Source organism: Zeus faber (genome assembly GCF_960531495.2).
Source record: "Zeus faber genome assembly, chromosome: 12".
NCBI lineage: Eukaryota > Metazoa > Chordata > Actinopteri > Zeiformes > Zeidae > Zeus > Zeus faber.
In genome coordinates this window covers 24,206,746-24,233,772 of record NC_137196.1, presented here as the reverse complement: position 1 = coordinate 24,233,772, position 27,027 = coordinate 24,206,746, and the positions used below count along the sequence as shown (strand labels likewise).

Sequence of the window (27,027 nt, the reverse complement as noted above, 5' to 3'; positions counted from 1 at the left end):
TTTTTTTTTATTTTTTATTATTTTTTCTCCCCGGCGGCCCACTGACGTTTTCCACCGACTGACCCTTCCATTGGCTGCTTTCTAGCGGTTAAAAAGGCGCAGCTCGGTGGGAGTGGGAGGACCGCGGGACCAGAGACGCGCAGTCAGTCTCCACCAGCCAGTGCAGGAACGCGCCCGGGGGGCTCGCACTGGATTAATCACCCATCATTATAAGAATTTTACATTTTTCCTTTTGACCTTTTCTTTCCATCGGTATGACAGTGGAAGTTTCCAGCGGCGTGCTCGTCATGGTGTACTGCATGCTCCTGGAACCTGTAAGTACAGACAACTCTTATCTCTCGGGTGTAGTTTGGATTGCCGGAATTCAGTTATCCAGTCTGTAAGTAGTTATTGTGATATCGATGAAACTGGTGATACCTGTGGAGTTTTACCTGCACTGTACTGACCTGTAGTGGACCGTACCTGTGCGCACAGGCGCTCTCCAGACGCGCGACCCGCAGCGTGCGGCTTTTGCCGCCTTAACACATTGTTTTGGTGGACAGAGAGATCACCAAGTGAACTTTATTATTATGCATGTTCACCCTCACCACATGTTGTTGATTGCTTATGTGTGTATAATCATCAAATAATTGTTATTTTTTGTTTGTTTTTTATTAATTAATGTATTTATTTATTTATTTGGATATACGTAATAACAATAATTAACAAATAATAATAATAAAGTTAAAACAATAATGAAAAAGGCAATGTTCAATGAACTTAAAAAAATAGAAAAAAATAGCAATATACAATAAACCCCAAAATTCCCAAAAAATAGAAATCTTTTGGAATATGCAATACAACTAAATTAAGTACAATAAACAAAACATCTCAGTGTCAATAATTCACAAAAAAAAAGGAAAATTTGCAAGTTTCCAATCGGATAAAATCTGTACATTTAGTGTTTATACATGTGAAGTCCAATTTAAGACCAGGGTCTCTTTGCCGAGGGAGACCTGTTCACATAGGTTTGGATGTTTAGTGTTAAATAAACTTTTTTTTTTCTCTCAGTATCAAACGTTTCCCCCAATGTTCCCACTGACCAGCGTCTCCTATAGAAAGATATTTATGAAACTTTCACAGATGTAGGAATTCAAATAGTGTGTTGTGCCTTGATAGGCATCTGTGTATCAGGGGAGGCATTTTTGGGGCACCGTGTGAATTTAATTTTAGTGGCTCTGAATGAATGAATACAAATACACACGAGCCAGATAAATGAAAATGAGGAGAAAAAAAAGAAGTGAAATGTCAATCAAGGATATATATATGTTATGTATAAGTTATATAATAGCCATGGTGTTGATGACAATCTTGATGATAGAGTAGTCTCTTGATTTCTCAATTTATCCTGCTGAAAAGGGCCCTCATCCATCATACTGTATCCTCCAATAATGCCAAGGAGGGTGGCAGGAGAACGCCATCGAGAGAGGGCAGATAGATAGGCGGTGTTCTCCATGAGGTGGTCTCATAACCTATACAGTCATTGCCTTGTGGAGATGAGGCTTGAGCCTTATGGGTTTCATTACGTGGCTAACAATAGCCCCATGCAACCGACTTGATAAATGTCCTCTGTGAAAGTCCTCATCTACCTAAGTAGCGGCTATAAATCTCGTGGTGCAGAAGAGGGCCCCGGTGGGATCCTTTGACAAATTACACTATATATGAAAACTACCAGAGTTGCATTGGATCCGAATTTGAACGGAAGTTAGTGAGATGGCTGCGAATGGGAACATTTCCCACGTCTTTTCTTGCCACATCCCGGGATTTCTTCCCTCGGACCCACAGAAGAGATGCAAAGCGACGGAATACCATTTACGAGCAACCATCAAGAGATTGATTTTTTACGCCTGCCATGTGTGTCTGACACAGAGTTTAATTGCGGTTCAGGTCAAACTGGTCTCATAGGTGTGATGGAACAGATAACAGATTTGCGCCCAAAAACCTTTGTCTGATCATTTTGACGCTAGATACACCATAATGACAAGAATTACTGCGCTCTGGAATGCCGCTCAACATGTCGAAGAGGAGATCGAACACTAAAAATAATTAAAAGTGTCAATGACAGGCAGTGTCTCAGTGTCCTGGCCTCTGATGTTGACGTCTTGTCCGCTGCGGCACATTCTCTTGACAGGCGTTTTCGCTGCAGATGTGCGACATCGTGGTGGAAATCGAGAGGGAGAGGGACATGTGTCTGGCCCAAGTTGAAAACAAAACAATAGGTATGTTTCATTTTTAATTCAACATTTTTTTTTTAATGCATCGTCTCACACCGGCAGTCGGTTTGCGACGTCTGCCGGCGTGTCCGTATTGAGGCTTGATTATTCAAGTGGAGTGATGTCTCGAGTCATTTCACGTTCATATATTCAAGCAAGTGTTTTTTCTGCTCACGATATAAACAATGTTGTCATATTAAAATGAGACGAAATCAGCTCTGCATTTGGGCTGTTTACTATCGCAAATAAGATGTCACTCCGACGGGCATTCTGCCAAATGTAAGTGGATGTCAGATCCTCAGGATGCTACGGCAGATATGACCTTGATCATTTCCTTACTCTAAAATGGAAAGCATGAGTTGCGTTTCCCCCCGTGTAGGAAAGCGAACAGCGTTCGGTTTGTCTTTATTTTGGCCTGTGACCAAAACGTCACAGCTGGATATAGTAAACCAGTAAATACAAACGACGGTGTGTAATGAACGGACAGGTTTTATTAGTCACGGTGGCGGGCCCACGGGCTGTAACAGGAGTTGACCTGAGCTAACATGCGTCGCCGCCATGGAAACGTGAATGCTCCGTCTTGTGTTTATTGGGCTTGAGGGAAACATGGTTTGCCCTTTGACACCGGAGTTGACATACGCTCCAACTGTGCATTGTTCAGACAGATCTTTGGTTTTGTGTTTGCTGCTCTCCGTTTGTATGTGGAGTACTTGCACCTCCTTCCGTAAGCACGCTCCCTCTCTCTCTCTCTCTCTCTCTCTCTCTCTCTTGCTCTCTCTGGTTGCAGGATGCAGTGGGATGTGGGACAGGATTGTCTGCTGGCCCGGAGCTGGTGTGGGAGAGGTGGTGACCATCCCTTGCCCCAAATATTTTTTTTACTCCACCAGCCACTTCCATGCAGGTAAGGCCTGACCCCAACAGGAGCTGCGACGGGGGGGGCTGTGCGACAACAGGGGCGAGGGGGGGGGGTTGGGGGGTAGAGAGAGAGAGGGTGGGTGGGGGGCATGTCCATGGGTTTGTTTTAGTGGCTGAGCGTGCCTGCGGCCCGCAGTTTGGGAGGCCTGCGGACTTAAAGAGAGAGCCAACAGGTGCAATCATGCATCAGTCATTGGTCTCTGGCTTTTTGTAGAATGTCTGTCAGGCGACGTGAGTTGTTTCTATCTGCTGGAAAATATGAGAAGAAAAATTGGACCTTGTGCTCGGCCTTAAACCAGGTGCAGGCGACTTACGCAACCAACTGCACACAAAACAATTATTACATTTTGTCTAGTCCTCGCAAGGCTAGCACAGCCTGTGAGGCAAACTGATAAACCTCAAATAGTGACAATATAACATCTCATAATTGAACTTTATCGACATGTTACGTCTCCATATCGATATACTTGGCAATCAAATGATGTCATACTGTATATTTTGTGAATTCCCCCCTCAGTTCTCTTCAGAGTAGAGGTAGAGTAAAGGGAGGTAGAGCAGAGGTAGATTAGGGCTACAGGTAGAGTAGAGTAGAGTAGAGTAGAGTGGAGTAGGGGGAGGTGGAGTAGTGTAGAGAGGGGTAGGGGGAGGTAGAGTAGTGTAGAGGGGGGTAGGGGGAGGTAGAGTAGAGGTAGAGTAAAGGGATGTACAGTAGTTGTAGAGAAGAAGTAGACTGGGGTAGAGTGGAGGTAGATAGGGGTAGAGGTAGAATAAAGGGAGGTGCAGTAGAGAGGAGGGAGGTAGAGTTGTGTAGAAGGTGATAAATTAGTGGTAGAGTTGAGTTGAGGAATATAGAGGTGGAGTAGAGCAATGTAGAGTAAAGTAGAGGGAGTTATAGTCGAGGTAGAGTGGAGTTAGAGGCAGGGTAGATGGAGGTAGAGATAGAGTGGAGGAAGTTAGAGTGGTGTAGATTAGATGGAGGTAGAGATAGAGTGGAGGAGGTTAGAGTGGTGTAGATTAGATGGAGGTAGAGATAGAGTGGAGGAGGTTTGAGTGGTGTAGATTAGAGGGAGATAGAGTAGAGGGAGGTGGAGGTAGAGTAGAGGGAGCTGGAGGTGGAGTAGAGGTAGACGGGGTGATTGCAGGGGAAGGACGGTGCAAGACATGTATTGTTTTTTTCTGTTTTGCAGGGGTCACGACACACACCAACTCATTTTCACTTCCCCTAAAAGCCAGAGGGAAGCAAAGTGCGGTTGAACCTTCTGGATTCCTAGAATATCATTCACCACTACACGATATATCTGATCAAAGATATGACCACGTTGCATTCCTTCCTTTCACTAACTTTTCTGTAGCCTAACAATCGCACGCCTGTTGCTCAAATGGAAATACTCCAAAAGTCGCTGCATAATAATCGTAATAATAAATCCAGCTGTTTGTGGATGTGGGTGGGTTTCCTGCACCGCAACTATTATCATTCTGAAGTAGGGCCGCATGTGATTATGGCTGAATTGATAATCACGAGAAAAGAAAAAAAACAAAACAAATACACATAACTTGGACATTTTTCTCAAACACTTTAAAGCGAAATAACTGGAGCACGACAATTATTTCAAGTTTTATAATTATTCAAGAGACTCCATTTACGCATTTGCGCTCCGCCGTGTGTGCCCCCCGTCCCGATTCTCCAGATGAAACGAATAAAAACAGTGTTTTTTTTTTTAAAGGGTCGGTCCTCCATTCAAACGAGTTAGACGTTTGCCCCATTGGGCTGCATTTAAGCCCAGTGATGAAGCCGCAGCAGAGTGGTACGTCTCTCATTAGTCGAGCATCCAAGCGAGGTTGTGCTATGAACAGTTAAAAATGATGGGAATTCATTCATTCATCATTTTAATAAGGCCTGGGTTGAAAAATAGCGACCTCGTCGTTTAACAAAGTGTTTAACTAGCCATGGTAATGTATTTCCTAGTCTATACGTACATAACCGTACAACCTGGAGGAAGCTGTGTGGCTGAATGACAATCCGCTGAGGTGACTCTACGTGAGTCCCACCCTCTGTCTCTCTCTCTCTGATGTCATTAATTACCACACTGCATTTCCCCAGCGCAATTACGGATTTCAAGGGGTTTATTTATATTGGGCCGTCAGGGAAGACTCGCGCACAACTTTTTCTGAGCTTCAAGAAATGCTTCTTTGCCATCAGATGATGCGGTTTGGAACGAGAACATTTTGATGGATGAATTTGTCATTTGATTTTGCCAAAGAATGTTGGATGTATTTGCTTTTTCCTAATAGAACGAAACAAAAAAAAAACACACGCCTGCGTGCGTGTGCACACTCCGCGGAGCCTGGAGCTGGCTCCCTCTGATGCACTGACGCACAGATTATTTACTTTGCCACACATGGGTAATTGCAATCAGATGAAAAACAATTGCAAATTGCACTCAGCTGAAAGTCCAATCGGTAAGCAGGACAATTGGAGCCAACAATTCCGCCTGCTGGAGCCCACAACAATCCACGGAGAGCCTGGTGTCCTGGCTCTCTCCTCCGGTATGTTTTGAGTGCAGAAGCTCACTCGTTACAGCCTGGTAGAGTGCTAATACGTGAACCGTGTACTCCGTCAACTTGCGCATGCGCGCAAGGATTTATACGTCTGCGCGTGGCGGCACCATCTGGGTGAGGTAGTCATTGTTGATCACAAACTCCGTCCACAATACTGAACCGATCTGGATGAAACTTGAACGACGCCATGTTGGAACTGCCCCGAATACACATCCGTGGTGTGGGGATGGTGTGGTCTGAGCAGCCACACCAGTCCTGGGTCTATGTAATTGGTGGATCCAGGATCAGTGGCTGCATACCTGTTGCTCGTTGGTTGGTTTAACGAGCAACAGGTAAAACCTCCATCCCCACACTCACACAGGAGAGAGGAGCCCTTGTAATGACCTGTGTCCATCTGCCCCGGGGCATGTTCTATCAAACTTGGTCGACGGGATGTCAGGACCTCCCTGAATACCCATTTTATTCATCGTGTCTGTGAGTGCGGCGGATCCATGGGATCCATAGACTACTGACGTCAGTCCTTCATTAACAATAACAAAGGGGCCCCTTCGGAGCTGGACCACTCATAATATTTTTCCATTTGTTTTTGGTATTTTCACCCATTTCCATTTAGTATTTCCATTCCATTACTGAACATCTACACTCGACATCAGTCATCGGTCAACGTTATAAACCACATTACACCATCATATGACATCCAATGAGCTTTTGCCGTCTCCCTTTGAAGACTTTAAAGACTCTGAACACTGACAGCGTCAACAATTGGGACTTTTTTGCATCTGTGTTGATTGGCTTCCGGGGAGCGATTTTGTTTGTTCTTTTTTCACCTTCGCTGGCGGGGAACACGAATGAGAAGGTGCTTTAATTATGCATTAGTCAAAACAATTAGCCTAAGCACGGGCTGTCTGAATTACACGGGATCTCGTTCATGTATATAGTCTTCCTAGTCATCCTATGTACAGTAGTCTCCAGTTTCGGCACGAGCAGCCCAAAATCACACTCATGCTCATGCTGCACTTCCACCAGTGAGGTCTCATGGAGAAGGCTGGAGATCAATACGGCAAAAGAGTCAAAGGATCGGTTCGCCATTCAAACGAGTTAGAAGTTTGCCCCATTGGGCTGCATTTAAGCCCAGTGTTAAGCCGCAGCAGAGCGGTACGTTTCTCATTAGTGGAGCGTTCAGCGCGGTTGTCCTATGAGCAGTAAGAAATGATGGGAATCACCATTTTAATTGGGCCTGGGTTGAAAAACGGCGATCTCGTCGTTTTAACAAAGTATTTAACTAGCCAGGGTAATGTATTTCCTAGTCTATACTAACATAACCGTAAAACCTGGAGGAAGCTGTGTGGCTGAGGTGAGTCTCACTCTCGCCCTCTCTCTCTGATGTCATTAATTACCACGCTGCACCTCCCCAGCGCAATTATGGAGTTCAGCAAGGGAGTTGTTTATTTGCACAGAGCCGCCAGGGAAGACTCGCGCACAACTTTTTCTGAGCTTAAGGAAATGCTTATTTTTCATCGGATGATGAGGTTTGGAACGAGAACATTTTGGATGGATGAATCTCTCATTGGATTTCACTGAAGGAGCCGACGGTTTTGTGTTTTGTGTACTTATGTTATGTTTAGCCAGCGGTCTGTACGCGGTCGCACGCTGTCTATGCACCAAATGGGGCTGTGCCCTTCTACCACGGCATGTTCTGACTGTAACACATACACCATAGAGGTTTTTTTTGCGCTATGCAAATCAATTTATGTTCCTTTTTTTCACTTCCTCTTCTACTTCAGTTAGATTCACTAACTTCCTGTGGAGCCTGTTCGATCTATCCAACATTTGCTTCCACAGTGATGAAAAAGCGAAGGCTTTTCTGGTGGATTGGTGATTCATGGCGAGTGTTTTCAGAGTTCATAGTCGAAAACAAGGAGTATTCTGGGAAGTAGAGACCTGACCCAGATGGCAGATAGATTGAGCTGAGCGACCCCAGGGGTGGGCGAGGGGGGGAAGATGGAAGGGATAAATGACTGAGTATATGAGGTTGGCGTCAGAGGAGGTATATTTCATCGACTTGTCAAAGAATCACAAGATCAACAGCCGGCACCAAGGCGCTTGAATGGAAAGTATCGAGAATGCAATGGTTCACTTAGATGTAGGATTGATAGACACAAACGGAGTTCTTATCCCGGAGCCAGAAAAGAAGTCTGCGTCTCGGTCACAACAAAATCGTAAATGTCTGATTATAACCCAGAAAAGCCTTTTTCCCCCAAATCCACTCCACGTGCACTTTGGCAATCGTATCATATAAAAGATATTTATTGGCCGTTAATTTTATAAGCATATTACGGGAGAAGACAAGCAAAGGCAAACCCGGCGCCACAGAGATTCGTGGGGCAAAGTCGTAAATTTGGGTTTGGGTGGAGCTTGGCTCGCCTCATAACACTCTTCCAACTCTTTGAGAGCCTGACGCTCACGTCCCTCGCCGGACGAGGACGGCGATTCTCGCATTTCCTCCCTTCCTTTGCAACACAGCGAATATAATTCCGTTAATCGCCCCCGACCGCGGCGTAGTCACCGCGCCCTGCCTCCGAGAGACAACTAAGGAGGGGGAAAATCGGGCGCCGGACCTAATAGCGTGAGATCAAAATCGATAGAAAAATGATGCGGTAAAGCCCCTCGAATCAATGCCACGGCGGTGTGATTAACTCCTTTGAGTGCCGCCCCCCAGTTGTTTTGCGCGGCACTGACAAAACCCTCCCGGTCGTGTTTCGCGTGGACGATGAAAGCATTCTTCTGGCAATCCCTCAAACAAGACAATTCCAGCGGCGGCATGAGCTGAAACAGCAGCGGCTCAGCGTCGCCTTTGTATCCTATCTCGGTGTTTGGGGTGGCTAAGCCTCGGTCTTGGGCACATACGCCGCTCAGGCATTTGTTATCTGCCCCGATTTTACAAATTAATGCCGAACGTACTCTGGGGACATTTTTCGATTCTTTATCGTTTCCCAGGCACGTCTGCTTTGGATAAAGGTATAAAAAAAAAACTAAAAAAAAACCGGAATGGCACGTTTCGAGAAATGCACGGAATTTCTGACATTCCATTTCCTCTCCCCGGATCCCAGTGCACGGCATTTTGGCACCAATTTAATTCAGTCAAAAATAAAGAATGAAGTGACTTTCGGGATTATCTCGGCAACAATACAAACGGCTCTATCTCTTCACCGACAGAAAAGGAATTGCTAAGAATAGGAATTGCACAATATGTGACTGTACATATTGAGCGCTGTGAGTTTATGTTTCACACCGCTGGTGTAAGGATTAGACACGCCTCATGAATGTCGTGAAACGGGGGGATTTCAATGCACCATGATTAGTGTGCCTTATCTAAATATTAATGCATCTGCTCGAAGAAATGTTTCAACAAAATACCTGAAATAGTTTGAAGTTTCGCTGGCATGGGACACAGATAACAAGCCATTTCCACAGTTTCATATGCCCCTCTGGGGAAAGCTTCATAACGGAGGATGAGGGCTGATTGCTGAGAGCTGGTCATTTGAACCGGAACCTCAACCTCTTCAGGGTGTGTTCCTTGTATGATGGGATGTAGGGTGTGAGATACGACGTAGCCGGTTCCTTTAGCTCGTTCGTTCGTTTGTGTAGGGCTACACAGGCAATTGGGACATTAGCCAAGAAGTGGTATCGTCATCCAGTTCAATGAGGCCACTGACTCCATGTGGTGATTTGAAGATTGGGCATTCATCAATGATGTGTTCAACAGTCTGTGGTTTTCCGCATTCACAGAGATTTGTGGCAGACACTCCAATCATATACAGATAGGTTTGGGTCTTTGCTACTCCAGAGCTTAGTCTGTTGAGGTTGACCCAGGCATTCCGTGGTAGGTCACACCCAGGCGGATTGGTTGAAGGGGAGTTGATGAACTTCCTCAACGTGGAGGTTGACTCGGACCATTGCTTGTTCCAGGCGTCAAGGAACCATCCAGGGTGTGGAGGGCTCGTGGTAAGGAGTCTCCTAGCTTCGGTGGAGTGTCTGCGTTTGAGTCTCTGGTGGCCATATTCAGCAGGCCGGGGGATCAGGCTTGTTGGCTCATCTGCACTCTTGCAGGCCAGCTTCAAGGTCAGGAAGTTACGACGGAGCTCTGGAGGTGGAATGCCAGACAGTATGGGGAGAAACTAGACAGGGGTTGATGGCAGGGCACCACTAATAAGCCTTTAGCTGAGCTGATATAAATCCCTGATTAGAATATCATTAAGATTGTGATTTAGTTTCACAGGATGATGGCTGGTAATTTCCCACTTGTGCTTTATTGCCTTATTTTAACGCATTACATAGTGAAGTAAGTAAAGGTTTATTTTGTTAAGAAACCAAAATAACCAGGTGGTAAAAATGTGAAACGCTGCCTAGTTTACACTTGAAGACCTTTTGAAGCAGCAACCCCCCCCAAAAAACTTTAAACCAGCCTCTTCCTCCGTGGAAGTTTTTTGGAGTGTTTTTTTTTGGGGGGGGGGGGTGAGTGGCTTCTCTGTGCCGAAATGGTCCAATCTCTCCTCGTCTCAGCGAGCGAGAAAACATAAAGAAAGTGTGAATTCACCCGGTTCCAGCGCCGCAGTTTCTCCATACAGTAAGCATCACCACCACTTTCCAAGAAACAAAGGGTTTAACAGAGAATTATAAAAGAGGCTGGAATTCCTCCATGTAGACAGAATACATGCAAAGTATTCATAAGTAATAAGCGGCTCAATAAATATATGGTGCAGATTTAAATAAAAATAGAACAAAACATAAAATGAGCTATGTGCAATGTAGCATATGATAATAATAAAAATATTAATAACAATTATAATAAAAACAACAATCATATATATATTCATAATAATAATAATTATAATGATAATGATAATGATAATGATAATGATTATAATAATAATAATAACAACAATAATAATAATAATAATGATCATGATAATGATAATGATTATAATAATAATAATAATAATGATCGTAATTTACTTATATTCATACATAACATGCAGTTTTTCATAATAATATACAGTATGGCAGTCAACTTTGAAGAAGAAGAAGAAGAAGAAGAAGAAGAAAATGCAAATTAAATAAACTCTTCCCTTCCCCTCTATTCTGTCCTGTTCTATTCTAGTGATGTATATCAAGAGCCTCATGGGTCCCTATAATGCACTTGGCCTCTTTACTTACCTCCCCACGGTCGGGGAAGGAGAAATATCTGGCGGCGGGGCTTTGCTCCCCCTGACTGCGTGCAGCCGGAAAGTAATTAAGAAAGGGTTGGAGGCAGAGACGCACGAGAACAGTCTCTCCATCCCCGGGCCGATGGGACGGACTGACCCCCCCCTTCGGCCATGCCTTGTGCTCCCTTTTTCGTGCGTTACATTTACATTTTACATTTTGTCATTTAGCAGACGCTTTTATCCAAAGCAACTTACAAGGGAGAATAACATTCAAGCTACATTGCGACAGAGACATTAGTATAACAATAAATACTGCTAAGTTCCGCCGGGACCCGCGTATCTCGATGATTGCATGCACTTTGAATGCAGGGGCTGTATTTGCCTTCGCCGGCCTCCACCTGCACCTCAAAGCGTAGCATCAAAAGCAGGTCGGGCGGTAATTTGGGGAGACAAAGAGAAACCTCCTTCAGAGAGAGAGTCAGCCCCGTGGGTCTGAGCGTGTCTCGTGTGTCTCTCGCTCCGAAAACCAGGTAACCTGTCGAACACGTGCACGAAGGACGGATGGTCCAAGATCAGCACCTTCTCCTACATGCTGGACTGTGGCTACGACCCCAACAGCACCACCGACATTCAGTTGGTGGGTATGGAAACCAGAGACGGTGCACACTGTCTGAGATGACCGTCTCCATGCTTTTTTTTATTCCCCCCCAGCTGTACTGCATATTGGTGTGGTGTGTGTGCGTGTGTGTGTGTGTGTATGCGTGTGTGTGTGTGTGTGTGTGTGTGTGTATGCTTGTGTGCGTGTGTGCGTGTGCATGTTTGTGTGTGTGTTTATGCGGGTGTGTGTGTGCTTGTGTGCGTGCATGTGTGTGTGTGTGTGTGCCTGTGTGCGTGTGCATATTTTTGTGTGTGTGTGTGTGTGTGTGTGTGTGTGTGTGTGTGTGTGTGTGTGTGTGTGTGTGTGTGTAAGTGTGTGCGCGTGTGCGTGTGTCCGAGTCCACCGTGTTTGCAACCTGTGCGATGATCTGTGTTTGTGTCCTCCAGGAGGAATTCTACGGGGCGGTCAAAGTGGGCTACACCGTCGGACACAGCGTCTCCCTTTTCTCCCTCACCATCGCCATCATCATCCTCTGCGTCTTCAGGTGAGAACATCCATCAAACGTCTTTGTTAAAAGCGGACGCCAAACAGCGCGCTTCGCGGTCGTAAAAAAAAAAACAAAGCGGAGTCTCCCACGGTGCACCGCACTTCCTGGATTTTACGGGCGTTTTACGGTCGTTTTGACACGGTTGCTAAACTCTGACCGACACTGCGGGCGGACGGCTCCCACTTCGACGTTATCTCCCGTTGCGACATTTCTCAAACAAAAGCGTTCGTGGAAGCAAAAAAAAAAAAGCACTCAAAAGGTCTGCTGTCGTTAGACTCTCTGACCTGCAATTCTGGTGAAGTATGGGTGGCTTGTGCAAGCGCAAGTGTGTGTGTGTGTGTGTGTGTGTGTGTGTGTGTGTGTGTGTGTGTGTGTGTGTGTGTGTGTGTGTGTGTGTGTGTGTGTGTGTGAGTGTGTGTGTGTGTGTCAAGTCGCGGCCTTAAATGGCCTTTAAAGAACAACAGGGCACTTTTTAAACGGAGTGTACATACAAGTGTGCGCATTGGCGTTGTTTGGATTTGGATTCCTGCGTGCGTGTGGCAGGGTAAACACTCAGCGACTTGTTTATCCCGCGAGGGTCGTGAGAGGCGTACGGGCTGAGACGTACGGGACGTTTTTTCCGAATTCGGAGGGGCCCCGGCTCCCATCCCGAAATCCTAAGAATCAACCCCCGCCCCCGCGGAGACGCGCGTCCGTTCATGTTCGGGTTCACAAACACTGCGGCCGGAGCAGCAGCTGGCGGCGGAGGCCGCGCCGGCTTTCACAACGCGCTCCAAGCGTGGTGTCACGAGGAAGGCATCTGCGAGGATGCGCAAGGGCCAAAAACCTGTTTTTATGTATCGCTCGCAAAACTCCCTGTTTTAGCTCTCTTCAGGGCTGCGGTTATAGACTTTGGGACCTTATTGAACACTCCTTTTTACGTTTTCTTTTAATATTCAGCCCCGGTGAAAAAATTGGACAAGCAGAATAAACCTTTTTGCAAATCGTTCTGTTTTTAAATGAAGACTTTGTGAAAGAACAAATACCTAACATACCTAACAATTACCCATTCACTAAATATGATGCTGTCATTATTATTATGATGTTATTTTTTATTATATATCTATTATTATATATTTAATTGTATATTATTATTATTATTATTATTATTATTATTATTATTATTATTATTATTATTATTATCATATGCTACATTGCACATAGTTCATTTTATCTTTTGTTCTATTTTTATTTCAATCTGCACCAAATATTTCTTGAGCTGCTTATTACTTAATGTGTGTATTTTATTCATTTAGTGTATGTTTTCTCACTCTTGCACTTACTTCATGTTCCCCTCTGAGCTGCTATAATGCCCATTAATGCCAATTCCTCCCCCAAGGGATTAATAAAGTACTATCTCGTCTTATCTTATTTTATCTTATTTTATCTTATCTTTTTTTTTATCTCATCTTATCTTATCTAATCTTATCTCATTTTATCTTTTCTTATCTTATTTTATCTTATCTAATCTTATCTCATTTGATCTTTTCTTATCGTTTCTCCCACAGGAAGCTGCACTGCACCAGAAACTACATCCACATGAACCTTTTTGTGTCGTTTATCCTGAAAGCCACGTCGGTGTTCGCCAAGGACGTGGTCCTCTATGAGGTCGGGGAGACGGACAACTGTCACTCCTCGGTGAGCCCCCGCTTCGCATTCGTGTTCACGGACGTCCTTTGTCTCCGCTCTGCTTTGCGCTTTCCGCTTCATTTTCCTCGACGTGATCCATTTATTAGCAGGAGAACCAGAGAAGCGATACAGTTTATTGATTTTTCTCTCCTTGCTTTTCAAACAGCCTGCGTCACAGCGTCACCGTTGCCGGCTCCCGACTAATTTATGGTCAACCGTCAGCCTGGTTCACAATAGCACACGAGGCTTTTTGTTGAATTTTAATAAAGGATCTTTTTTTTATAAAATTTCCAATATAACTTTGACGCAACTATTTCATCACCCCGCCAAAGCTGAGGGCCGTGCCCTTCGCCGTAGTCTCCTCAACGCGCCAGCGCTGGAGTGATCCAGGGCGTCGCCGTGTTTGTCGACTCTCGTCAGCGCTTCATGCTAATCCTCGCCGACAAATCCATCCGAGCAGGATGTCGTGAGAGCTCCTGTTTGCCCAAATGTCCGGCACGAGACCACAAGCAGCCTTGTCAATGAATCACATTCAGCGCTCCGCAACCCGGCCACGGCGCAGAGCACCCACCTTGTTTAGCGTCACGTTCAGGTTCTAACATGAGTTATTTTACTTTTATCAGGTTGCTGAACTCCGAAGTCGTTACCCGGGCACCGTCGCACCGGTTCGATCGCATCCGGTGATCTCCCAAAATGAAAAGGGACTGGATCAGCAGAGGTTCTCGTCACATTAGGCCTGAAAGTCTCGATTCTGACTTTGTTACTGGCAGATATATGCTCTTTAAAGTACGCAGATTACACTCCTCCAAACACAGCTGCCTCCCCACTTTCAAGTGATGAAACACTCCTGGGGCCTCATTACGGGGAAATAACCCTCCCCCGCCCCCGCCCCCAAGAAAAGCACTCGTCCTCATCTTATCTCATCTCATCTCATCTTAAGTTTCACAGGCAGCAATAGTCTTAATTTGCCTGGCTGTGTCATATAGCTATCTCCGACCCGCCATCTTATCTTAACTCAGGAATTCTCTGGAATACTGAACACCTGTTCGTTTCCATAGCAACGAGAGAGACGAGAGATGCCGAGGTTCCATTGACCCTCGTCTCACGTCGTAGCTCTGGTCGCCGTTTTCTCGATGGTTATTTTGGCGGTAACTTCTGACTGACGACCGGTTTCCTGTGCCCTGAAACTGGAGGATATTTTTAAGTTCAGACACTTGACTGTAATAGTCAAATTCTTATCTTAAGATGAGATAGGAGTTTTGCCCTAAATTTATCCTTCATTAACCGAAGATTCCTCAATGTCAACGAGACGAGGAAGGGAGATGAGGAAATGTCTCTACTGTCCAACCAGGAGAGAGACCCTGAGCAGAAAACCACATTTTAAGTTTCTAACCATATACTGTGTAAGAGGTGGTCGACGGAGCACTGGAGTAAAATGTTGTATTCTTATTCACGGTCGGGGGCCTGAGGGGCTTTGTTCCCCCTGAGGCATCCCACACCGAATTTATATCCTCTCTGATGTTACTGCGAGGGGATTTACAGTACGTGAGAGCCCTTAATGGCAAATCGGGCCAACCTTCACTCATACGCTTGAGGCTATTTAACCCGCTCTCATTTCTACGTGCCACTCGAAAAAGGAATGCAACCTCTTTCGGCTCCGGCGTTCCTCTGCTTTTTAGATAGATAGACCCTATCTATCCCCGCAGGGAAATGCTGGTATTGATGAAATCCACGCGTCTCTAAATATGCCGCGTTATGTCGACATGCATCATGATAATTGCCCATTTCTTCCCGCCGACGGTGGAGGGCTTGTGTTCGGATTGTTAAAAACCTCGAGCGGGTCGAAGCGGCCGCAAAATGATTTATTGCGCCGGGCGTCGCCTTGTGTGAGCCTAACCTTCGGTGATCCAATTAAAGAAAGTGCAGATAACGCCACGACGCGCGGCCGCGGGGGGCGCACATTGGAACTGAGCAGTGAATAATAAACCGGGCGAGGGCTTTAAAAGATTAGTCATTTGGGGTTTCCGCCCCCCCGTCTTTATCGCCTGGCCGTCGGGGCCCGACCTCGCGGCGATGGCTCACTGGGGTCACTGATCCATGCGGCGCACGCCTTTCTAATGCCAGCTCCCTCTTCTGTTCCCTCACCCCCCCCTGCCAGGTGGGCTGCAAGGCGGTGGTGGTCTTCTTCCAGTACGGGGTCATGGCGAGCTTCTTCTGGCTGCTGGTGGAGGGCCTGTACCTCCACGCTCTGCTGGCCGTGTCCTTCTTCTCGGAGAGGAAGTACTTCTGGTGGTACATCCTGATTGGCTGGGGTGCGAGACACTTCTCACCACTATGTTATGCGTCGTATATGTCACGTGCTATGGAAACCAGATGCATGATGCCCATTTTTAAAGGGAGATTTTGTTATTTTGGGACTTGATCCGCACTGTCTCTTGTCTTATATGCGTTCACCTACAGTATATTGGTGATATTTATCGTTAAAGGCTGATATACTGTAGAAATACTGTATGATTGAGGCTGAATTGGGTTCTAAAGGAAAAGCCAGAATGTGAATTTTCCATTTTTCAAAACATTAAAACCTGTTCCTGCTTTTAGGTCAGAATCCCTCAGAGGACGCCTCCGCGGGTCTTACATTTCAATAAGGCCCGTGTCGGAAAAATGCCAAAATCAACCCTTTAAATATTACCTGTCGTCATAATGTGGTTTTGGCTTGAACTCCCAAAGTTTCTTGGAGGGTGAAAAATGTTTTTCGAATGTGACTTACGGGCTCGAAGCGTATTGGGCGTGATAAAAATGATAGGCTCGCCAAAATGTGATATTAGTTCAGTCCTTAAGCCGTAAAATCATTAAAATGGTGAACAGCATAGGCGTGCCGAAGGTCCGACATCATATTTGGCCTTGTTGAGTCATTGCTATCTTTGTTTGAACAGAGTGGCCATAATTGATAGCGTTTTCCAGGACGTGTCTATCTCCTTAAATAAATCACATTGAGTTTTTCATGTGTTTCTCGGTCACAGGGGCTCCAACCGTCTTTATCACAGCGTGGGTGATTACAAAGGCCTACAGAAACGATCCTGGGTAAGTTGATATGTTTTTAACATTATATAATATATGCATAAATTATATGAAAAGAAATAAATAAACACATACATCTATATAATAAAATTATATACATATAATAACAATATATAATAACAATAATAATAATATTTATTATTATTATTATTATTATTATTATTATTATTAATAATAATAATAATAATAATAATAATAATAATTATATATATATATATATATATAATTATTTTCATTTTACTTTTTTGGGAGACCCATTTCCAATACTGTAACTAATTTTTGAGCAGTTCTAATATAATTATATTATCCAAGCAGTTTCACATGCAAGAAGAAATTTGGGATATGGGATTTAGTCAGGTTTTTCTTTCAACTTTGAACCTTTTAAAGCTTAACATTCTAGTGTTTGCAGTCCCTCAATTGACCAACCGTTCTCTGTTGTTTAAACTAGAATGTGGCCTAATGACTATTTGTGCTTCTGAGAGACACTCGTCTTTCCACTTCCGGGCTTTCAGCCGACCCATTACTTTTATTTGTAGTAGCAGCAGTAGCAGAACTTGTCAGCCGCTGTAATAACTCTCTTCCTGATGTTTGTAATATTTAAGCCTTCCCGCGGGCAGTTTTATTTCCTACCGGTGTATTATCCGGCGCTCTGAATCTCAATATCCCAAGGCTCCGCTCTCATGTTATATCGCGGCTTTGAGTCGGGCGTGGCAAGCCCATAATGGTCAAAGCTTTGCCGCAAAGTAAATCTATAATCGAGTTAAATCACCGATTACGTTCATGTTAATTGAGACGGCGAGTCGGGGATCTGCCTCCTTCTGTGTGTTTAAGTCTTTTATCTCCCCGTTGTGCTTTATTCCCGACTCCTGGTCATCGCGATTGCGTCCCCCTCCACAAGGTGCTGGGACACGATCAACGACAACCCGTGGTGGATAATCAAGACGCCCATTTTAATGACCATCCTGGTAAGTCGCGGGTCAATTAACCATCGAGATTCTGTCTCCGTCTCTGCAACCCCTTATATGTCATTAAATGGATCTGTCTGCTGTCCCTTCCCTACCCACCCCCCAACCCCCACCCCCGTCCTTCCCCCAAGGTAAACTTCTTACTCTTCGTTTGTATAATCCGGATTCTGCAGCAGAAGATAAATTGTCCAGATATCGGTAGAAAGGAGTCCAATCAGTACTCGTAAGTTTTTTGGAACGCACAAACGATGACGTCTCTGTTTACACTTCTTGCATCTGGACCGTGAACCTTCACTTGACCTCGGGATGATTTGTACAAATACGAAAACCACTTTGCTGCTGTTGTTGTTGTTGTTGTTATTCCCGTGTTCAGGGAGCACCGTGTAAAAGGTCTTCCCGTGTTAGTAAACAGCCCTCCAACAACCCCTAAAATGCAATTAATTCCACAATTTGTCTTCCCTCTGCGTTGTGTAAAAAATAACTGATGGAGCAAAACAACTGATCATTCAAATGAATAACGACGGATAAGGGTGGGGTCGGACATTTATCCTTTTTCTCCGCCGTCTCCCGCAGGAGACTTGCCAAGTCCACCCTGCTGCTGATACCGCTCTGCGGGATCAATTATATCATCTTCGCCTTCATCCCCGAGCACATCCACCCGCAAGTGAGGATGGTCTTTGATCTGGTGCTGGGATCGTTTCAGGTAAGGTGCCTCGAATCCCACACCGGCCACGCCCGGAAACTTAAATTTTTTATTTTATTTTTTTTGTCCCTCGTCCTCTTCCGACCCCGTCGGCAGCATCGTTTCACCGCTCTTAGGGTTTAGAAAAATACAGACAGTCGCCTCGATCGTGAAGGTTAAATAAATGTTGCATGAATGAATGTTTAGCACTTCGCTCGTCTCCTCGGGCCGTCGCCAGCTCTGGTGCTGGATTCGCTTTTGTGGATGTTTGATTATGGTGTGTTCATATTTTTTTAAGGGAAACGTGGTTCAGCTGTCCCTGCATTACGGAGCATACAATGCAACGTAAACACCGACACACGGGTTTATCCTCCGAGACGGAGATACAGTATGGGAGTTATTCTTAACCTCTTTCAAGTAAGAGGTTAAAACTCTTTCAAGTAAGGCTTCCCTCGGGAAAAATTCCCCACCGAGTTCTAAAATTGATGAGGATCCTGCCCCTGCCTGAATTTGGTCATAATTGTCAGATAATGCAAGAAAAGTATTTTTGGGTGTTTCTCAGACTGCGCTATCATGCTGATTCCTTTTAAAGACGAGGAATTAAACTTATCTCCCTCTCTCTCTCTCTCTCTCTCTCTCTCTCTCCCCCCCCCTCTCTCCCTCCCTTGCTCCCTCTCTCTCTCTCTCCATCTCCCTCCCCCCCTCTCTCTCTCCCTCCCTTGCTCCCTCTCTCTCACCCTCTCCCTCTCTCTCTCCATCTCCCTCTCTCTCTCCATCTCCCTCTCTCTCTCCCTCCCTTGCTCCCTCTCTCTCTCTCCATCTCCCTCCCCCCCCCTCTCTCTCCCTCCCTTGCTCTCTCTCTCTCTCTCTCTCTCTCTCGCTCTCTCTCTCCCTCAGGGGTTTGTTGTTGCAGTTTTGTACTGTTTTCTGAACGGAGAGGTAAGAACCCATTTCACAGGAGAAGCACTAATGTTTTTTTCATCCAGTGTGATGATCCTCTATCGCAGACGTTCTCAGCCGTGGGGTCGCTTGACATGCGCATGGGGGTTGCAGAACATTTCTCAGACTGATAAATTGATTGAACCAAAAAACAATATATCGAAAATAGGGTTTTTCAAAATATGGTTTAAAATATATCATCATCTCTGTGTAATCCATCGGGGGCTCCCCTTATGTTCTGTGATATAATAAAGTCTATTCCTATGACATGCACGAAAGTCACGTTTCACAAAACAGTATCCCTAAAATGCAATGTGGAAGAACCGCAGTGACCAGTGATCCAGAAATGTCTGTTTTGAAAGTTACAGCAAGAAAGATTATCATTTAGCCTCAATCCGTCGCTTATCGGCCTTAATGGGAATTGCAATGAAAAGCACCAGCGGTGCTCCCAAATAATGAAAAAAAAGCAGAAGACTCACTCGAATTGCTGTCGGCGCGAGAACTTTGGGAGATAAAATTGGGGTCGTGCGCCGAACGTGCTTTGAGACCCCCAGCCCGAGCGTGGCTTCGTTCAAGCGACGTTTACATTGATATCAGCGAGCCTCTTTTTTTTTTTTTTTTTTTTTTTTCTCCTCCCCCGGGGCCGCTCCATCCCCCCTGTCCCGCCTGTTTGCCCTCCTCATCCCTCCCTCGTCTCCTAACAGCCGCTGTTCCGCAGGTGCAGGCGGAGATTAAGCGTAAGTGGCGCAGGTGGATGCTCCAGAGGTTCCTGAGCGTGGACGCTAAGTACCAGCAGCCCTCCATCGGCAGCAACGGTAACAACTTCAGCACCCAGATCACCATGTTCACCAAGTGCAGCCCCAGCACCCGCCGGGCGTCCGCCTGCCAGGAGCGCCTCTCCACGATATGACCCCGCTGCCGGGGCGGAGGCCCACGCAGAGAGCTGGCGGCGGTAAAAAAAAAAAAAAGTTCAAGTTCAAGTTCAAGTTCAAGAGATTATTTGTCACATACATATACATACGTTCATACATATATGCAGTGAAATGTCATGACACCCGGTGATTACTCACAATAAGCTCTATAAATACTAAAAAATACCAAAATGTGCGTAATCGACACAAGAAAATCTAGACTCCACCATCTCTCTATCGCTTTGCGTCTCTGCTTAATCGCTCCGTCTGTGTTTGTGCGGCAGCTCAAAACAAAGTCACCCGCCGGTCGCGCGAGGCGAAACCCTCGAAAACGTGAGACGGACGTGGAAGGAAGGGGAAGAAGAACAACAACGCTCAGCCGGGCCAGACTTCGAGCGGCCATTTTCTCATCTGGTGCCGGACAACAGGGGATCCGGGGCTTTGGACCCGGCGCATTGAGCCGCATCCCACAAGGAGCCGTGGGTTTATGAAAAGCGCGTCACGCGGGGCTTGGAAGCCCCTCGGGCGGCCGAATCACCTGCAGCGGAGATGGCAAGGAGACGTGACGCCTGCGATGCACATTCAGGTTTAGTCAGTTTAAATCAAATCACGTTCATCAGTCTTTCAAATGGAACGATCAAATACAAAATACGGCTGAATTGAGTCATGCCTGGCCCGCGCTATACGTTTTTTAAATTCTTAAGCGATGTTATTATAAAGAGAGAGAGCGTGAGAGACCCCACACTTTTGTTCCTGTGGTGTGTGGAGAGCGACGGTTTTGGCCCCAAACGGCCCCCCCACACACACTAACAGATTTCATTCACCAAAAGGGGTCTCAACTGAGTCAATATTGAAAACCTAAAAATGTGAACTATCGCCAGGAAAAAGGGTTGGGGGTGGGGTGGGGGGCGGGGGGTGATGTCAAATGTGTGCACGTACTCGGAAACGGGCTGAAGAAAATGTCCGACCCTTGAGATGCAGCGCAAGCGAGGCCCGCGCCCCGGCGGGGCCCCGGCAAGGGCGGTACCCGCGTCTGAAAAAAACAAACGCGCTAATGCACCGACCCTGGTCTCGTGTCGGCAGGCGGTTTTTATTTGGGAGCCCAACGTCCAGATGAGTAACTGCCGGATAACATTCCAGAGCAACGCTTGTGAAACCTCTTCCTCGGGCTGCCGGTGCTTTTAGTGCACAGTTGAGTCAGCAGCCTGTCTGCCAAACTAATGGGGCCAGATGTTGTTCAACTACGCGTCCAAAAAACACAAATCGCGATTCGATTCTATTTTTTATCATTTGATTGTATTCCCATATTCTTGATTCTTGCTTGATTTATTCTTGACGAACTGAATATATTGTCGTGCTTGGGTGTGAGGGTGATCGTCGGAAACACGCGTGGCTATTCCCCCTGTGGTTTCACCAAGTTATTGTTGCTGTTGTTGTTTTTTATTTATTGTAAAACCATCTCCTGCTGAGAGAAATCCGAGCGTTGACGTCGAGTTTTATGTGGCGTTCTGTTTTCCCGACCTCCCTCCCTAGTCCTCTCCACTGTGAACAGAAAAAAAAAAAAAGAAAAACGTGGAAGTACCTCAGACTTGATGTCACATTGTTATTGTAAATGGGGGGAAATGTACATACGGAACGGTTTATTGTGCGCTTTATGGCGATGACTTATAGTTCTCAGGAGTCGACTGGAAAGGAGAGTTTACAATGTCGTATCTTCCTCCTCGGTTGTATTTGTCCGGTTAAGGCGTTTTGATTTATCTTGTGTTTTCTGTTTGTTGACTCTTTTGTACATTTTGTACATATTGTGTAAATTCTCAATCCAAATGTACAGTATATGGAATTGGTCTTGAAGTCGTCACATATGAGTCAAACGAATAAAAGTATTTGCATTGCGGATTGGCCTGTTTTTTGGGGGTTTTTTTCACTTCCAAATAAAAACAGTTTTAAAAGCCAACATCTTTATTTTCACTACATATATAACAAAAACAGTGTAACAAAAATGGATGTACAAACAGCAGGCAAAATTTTAGTTTATATATATATATATATATATATATATATATATATATATATATATATATATATATATATATATACATATCACATTTTCTCAGAAGCCTTCTTCCCTATTTGAGCCATAACCTTTTATTTGCCTCCCCCTGCTGTACATATAATATAAAGCAACAATTTCTGAGTGATTTATTGGTATCCAAATACATGTGCATACCATTGATGCTGGTTTTGGCCTATATAATACATAAATCCGATCCCTGGTGTGTGGGTGTTTCATTGTTATCGCTGCAGATGATCACAACTTGGTGAGACGCAGGGTGTTGAGACGCACCGGGAGGACAGTCGCTCCTTCTGCATAACCAATCTTCCGCAGGATCCCGTTCCAGCTCTTCTCAGACTCATCATATCTGCGGGAAAAATGTAATCCTTTTAATGGGTTTAATTGGAGTCATTCACAATATACAGTCGCGGTTTTGGCTGTAGCTGATGGTTTCTGCTTAAGTTAAGACACAACAGACAAAGACCGGGGGGAGCTGCCCTTGCAAGTTTAAACAATTATTATTATTATTATTATTATTATTATTATTATTATTATTTTTGATTTAAAAAGAAACAGGAATTTGCTGTTGAACTGAAAAAAACCTCAGTTGTTTAGTTAGGGAATGGATTTAAATTATCTAAATTAAATAATGGCTTTATCAATGACAGAAAAGTTATTCTATGCCTATAATAGTTTTGGGATTAATTTGATGTCGCGTCAAATTTTGTGACAGACTGGTTCAAACGTGGCCCAAACGTAGGATTCCTCGAAGGAGTTGCAGGGGGTCCAAATTGTTATTGTATATACGTATGTTTCAAAACTCCACTCCAGTTTTTGTCATGAGCTTTTGAGGGACCAATTTCTGTCAGTTTAATTTAATGAAACCACGTGGCAGTTTATTATAGGCAGATCAATTATGTTTATTTTATTATTTATTATTTATTTATTTTTCCGGTGGGTAGGGTCCTTAGCCAGGGAGCCCCTGCTCTAAAACAACCATAGCCTTCCAAATCGGTGTCAACGAACCTTCAAACATGACAAAACCCACATCCTATGAGAGTTTTTTTTCCGAACTTGAGGCGATGTGTTGACTCTTTGAACGCTAAAGCTGAATTTTGACCTGATGTGGTTGCTCCTCACCTCCAGATATCGTTCATCTCCGTCGGTTCCGGCTTCTCGCTGGCTTCACTGGGCATCATGGCAAAGCCCCCCACGGCGTACAGGTAGCCCCCCATCGAGACCAGGCTGAGGGAGCTACGCTCCTGAGGAAATTCCGTGAACTCAGACCACCTGGAACACAGGACATTGGTACAGAGACACACGGCACAAACACAGTAGGAATGTATTATATAAATACCACTTTGTGACGCGGACGGTGCCGTCACTCCCGCGCAGGGCCATCGTTGCTATTCAGGCTCAACTGCTCACGTCATGACTATGGAAAAATCAGTGTCTGGCAACAGTGTGATGAACTGGTCCTATTTAAAAATATACGTCTGCCTCACTTGTCGGTGGCGATGTCATAGACCTCCACTGTGCTGGTGAGGCCTGTGTCCGTGACCCCCGTGACCACGAAGATCTGGTCCTTGTGGACGACGGCGCCGAACAAGGATCGGGCCGTCTTCATCTGGGCCATGTCCTTCCATTCAAACTTGCTGGGGTCGTAAGCGCACACCCTCCTCGTGCACTTTCTGGAAGGGAGCGTGACAGCAGCGGCGTTTCATTCCAGAATGCGATGGTACGAACAGGCATTTTGGGGGAAAAAAAACAAAACAAAAAAACACCTAGAAAACGCATTCTCTAACTGGTCGCGGGGGTGCCACTTACTTGCTTTCTGACTTTCCTCCCAACACATAGAGAACGCCGTCATGGGATACAGTTCCGTGTCCGTACACCGCGTAAGGTAGCGGGTCTGACTCGCCCCATTTGAACGACCTGTTTAACAAATAGCAATGCATCATGAGTGACTCATCATCATGACTACAGTTCTCCTACTGTAATTCCAGTGATCACATGAAGTGAACCCAACCCAAAAGGTCATATATAATTCTCATATATACTATTTTATGTTTAAATTGCATGGAAGTATAATGGAGGAAGATGGGGAGGATCTTATTAAGAATATACTCCACTGAAATGAGCGTTGCAGGTTATTCTAACATACACGTACAGCAGGCGCGACTAGATTCTGGTGGCAAAGGAGGACATTTCAAAATTAAAGCACCGAGTCAGGAGCCGTCGACCCTGATCCGGCGAGAACCCTTCCCCCGACCACTCTGCTTACTGTCTGTCGTAGATCATGACCGAGTCCAGAACCTGCTCCCCCTCTTTCAGCTCCTTTCCGCCCACGACGAAGATGGAGTTCTCTGCCTCCGCCAGGCCGAACAGACACCGCGGGTTGGGCAGCGAGGGCATCCCGAGCCATTCCGAGCTCACCGGATCAAACTGGGGGTTGAGAATCGGGACAGGCGGGTTTCGCAACGATACGGCCGTACACCGGGACGCAGGCGGTGAAAGACGGTCAAACCTTTACCATCGAGTAATATGGAATTCACCGTGTGGAGTTAAATGGATAGATCTTAATTATGAGTCAAGCTATGAAAGAGCTTTGAGTGCGGAAGGGAAATATAATATATCCATCGTTATAATATCGATAACATGATATGAGACTAGGCATCGTCCGGGATTTTGGTTATCTTAATATAGTTAAAAGTATAGAATAGATGTTAAATGTGAGAATACCTGAAGGAAGTACGAGCTGAAGGGCTCGTCTTTGTCCTCCTCGTTGTAAAGCAAACCCCCGGCCACAAACACCTGGTTCTCCTCCGTCACCAGGCTGCAGTGGTTCTTCGGGATCTCGGTGGACTCCGAGGCCACGAAGCACTCGTTTCCCACCGGGTCGTAGGCCACGGTCCCCGTGTTGCTGATCATCAGAATCAGGTCGGTCTCGAACATCCCGAAACGGGGGTTGTTGTTGAGGATGCCCGGCAGCAGGCCTCCCTCCTCGTCATCGTCCTCCTCCTCACCCTCCTCTCCCTCCTCTCCCCCCTTCGCCCCCTGACCGCCGGCTCTGCTGGGTGCGGGCAGTCGGCCCCTCTGGGCGTCCCTGATGAGCTCCAGCTCCTTCTTGATCCCTTCGTTGGACCGGATGTACGGGTGCCGCTCCACCTTTTCGCGGAAGTAATCCACGGGAATCAGACGGAAGCGGACGCACTGCAACAGCTCCGGCAGGTCCCTCGCCCGGGCGTCCTTGTCGTGGCCGACCCACTCCATCAGCGACTCGAACACCACCTCCTCGCGGTCGACGTTCAGGGCGTCCGAGGTGATGATGGAGGCCAGCTCGCCCGGGCCCAGCTGGAGGAAGTCCTGGTCTCTGACGATGACCTGGTAGCGCTCGCAGATGAACTCCCGCGCGGTCAGGGCCAGCCGGGGACAGTCCAGCAGCAGCCCCAGCCTGAAGATGGCCAAGCAGTTGCCCAGCACCAGCTTCTCCTGGAGGTAGGACACGCACACGGAGAAGATGGAGGGGATCTGGTACACGTTGGCCACCATGAAGATATCTTGGACGTTCTGCTCCGTCAGGTTGATGTCAGAGGTGTACAGGTAGCGCAGGATCATCCCCATGAGGACCGGCTCCACGTCCTTCAGGACAATCTCGCGCTTCTTGCTTTCCTCCAGGTCGGACAGGAACATCGCCTTGAAGAAGGGGCTGCTCGCCGCCAGCACCAGCCTGTGGCAGGGGAACTCCTTGTCTTGGATTTTGAGCACACAGTCCACAAACTTCTCGTTCTCCAGGAGGTCGCAGAGTCCGTCCTGGAGCAGGGTCTGTTGGTACATGCGTGGCTGCTCCACGGGATCTATAGTCAGGGCAGCCATTTTGTTCCGTCTCCTTAACCTGGTCGGGTTTTTCCGGGAGGGAGAGGCTTGGACCGGGGGGCGCTCCGCCGCAGAACAGGACTGCGCGTAGCCTCGCTGCAAAGCACGTTGCTGCAAAGCACGTCACTGTGGAGCGTCGCCACCGGTGGACTGTTTGCCGCAGCTGTCTCCGGCCGTCACTCGGCGTAAGTCGGGGCGGTATTTATAGACATGGTCCCTGCAGAGCCCGGGGATCCGTTTGGGCAGATAGGCATGAGTAACTACCCGCTCCAGTACCAAACAGCCCCCGACAAAACAGCTGAAGGATGAACCACCCCGGGGGGGGGGGTTGCCATTCCACCATGACATCTCACCAGCCACTCTGGTAGGCTGTGATCACCAAGTTGAACCGTCTCCGGCCTCTATCCCCCCGTGGAAGTGAATGGCTCCGGGGCTCTAAATACCGTACAGAGGGGGGCGTCCCGCCATAACTTCGCTTTTTTTCCTCCCTTATAATAATTCTTATAATAAGAGAGTAATAGAAGACCTCTAGGCTTGAGGGATGTTGTTAGGCGATAAACATCCGGTGACACTGCAGCACATTGTAATAACTTGTTTTAGAGACACATATTAGATTAGGTTTCGCTTAACCATTTTAATGAACCAATCCACAAACAACAGATTTTTTTTAAATTATTATTATTATTTTCTTTTTAAGTACGTCAAATGGAGGAGGATCGAATCTTGTGATGACACTTAAAGAGCTAATATTATGTTCAAAATTGAGTGGGATGAAAA

The 27,027-nt window shown here is 46.1% G+C and overlaps 2 protein-coding genes across 2 annotated transcripts; one reads left to right on the top strand and one right to left on the bottom strand.

Moving 5' to 3' along the window:
- Window positions 1–254: 254 nt before the first annotated feature.
- LOC307237708 (vasoactive intestinal polypeptide receptor-like) lies at window positions 255–18,820 on the top strand (the record flags this gene model as incomplete). The annotated part of the gene is made up of 11 exons (XM_080010471.1): window positions 255–314; window positions 2,171–2,258; window positions 11,464–11,570; window positions 11,978–12,075; window positions 13,626–13,755; window positions 15,905–16,058; window positions 16,767–16,827; window positions 17,723–17,789; window positions 17,921–18,012; window positions 18,363–18,492; window positions 18,770–18,820. 11 exons carry the CDS (start codon window positions 255–257, stop codon window positions 18,818–18,820), a joined length of 1,038 nt encoding a protein of 345 aa, XP_079866597.1.
- Window positions 18,821–20,100: 1,280 nt separating this feature from the next.
- Window positions 20,101–26,340, bottom strand: LOC307238111 (kelch-like protein 40a). The gene is made up of 7 exons (XM_080010975.1): window positions 25,117–26,340; window positions 24,659–24,819; window positions 24,202–24,309; window positions 23,880–24,065; window positions 23,515–23,664; window positions 22,666–22,741; window positions 20,101–20,353 (listed from the first exon to the last, which is right to left on the bottom strand). Exons 1-7 carry the CDS (start codon window positions 26,248–26,250, stop codon window positions 20,108–20,110), a joined length of 2,061 nt encoding a protein of 686 aa, XP_079867101.1. The 5' UTR covers window positions 26,251–26,340; the 3' UTR covers window positions 20,101–20,107.
- Window positions 26,341–27,027: the final 687 nt, after the last annotated feature.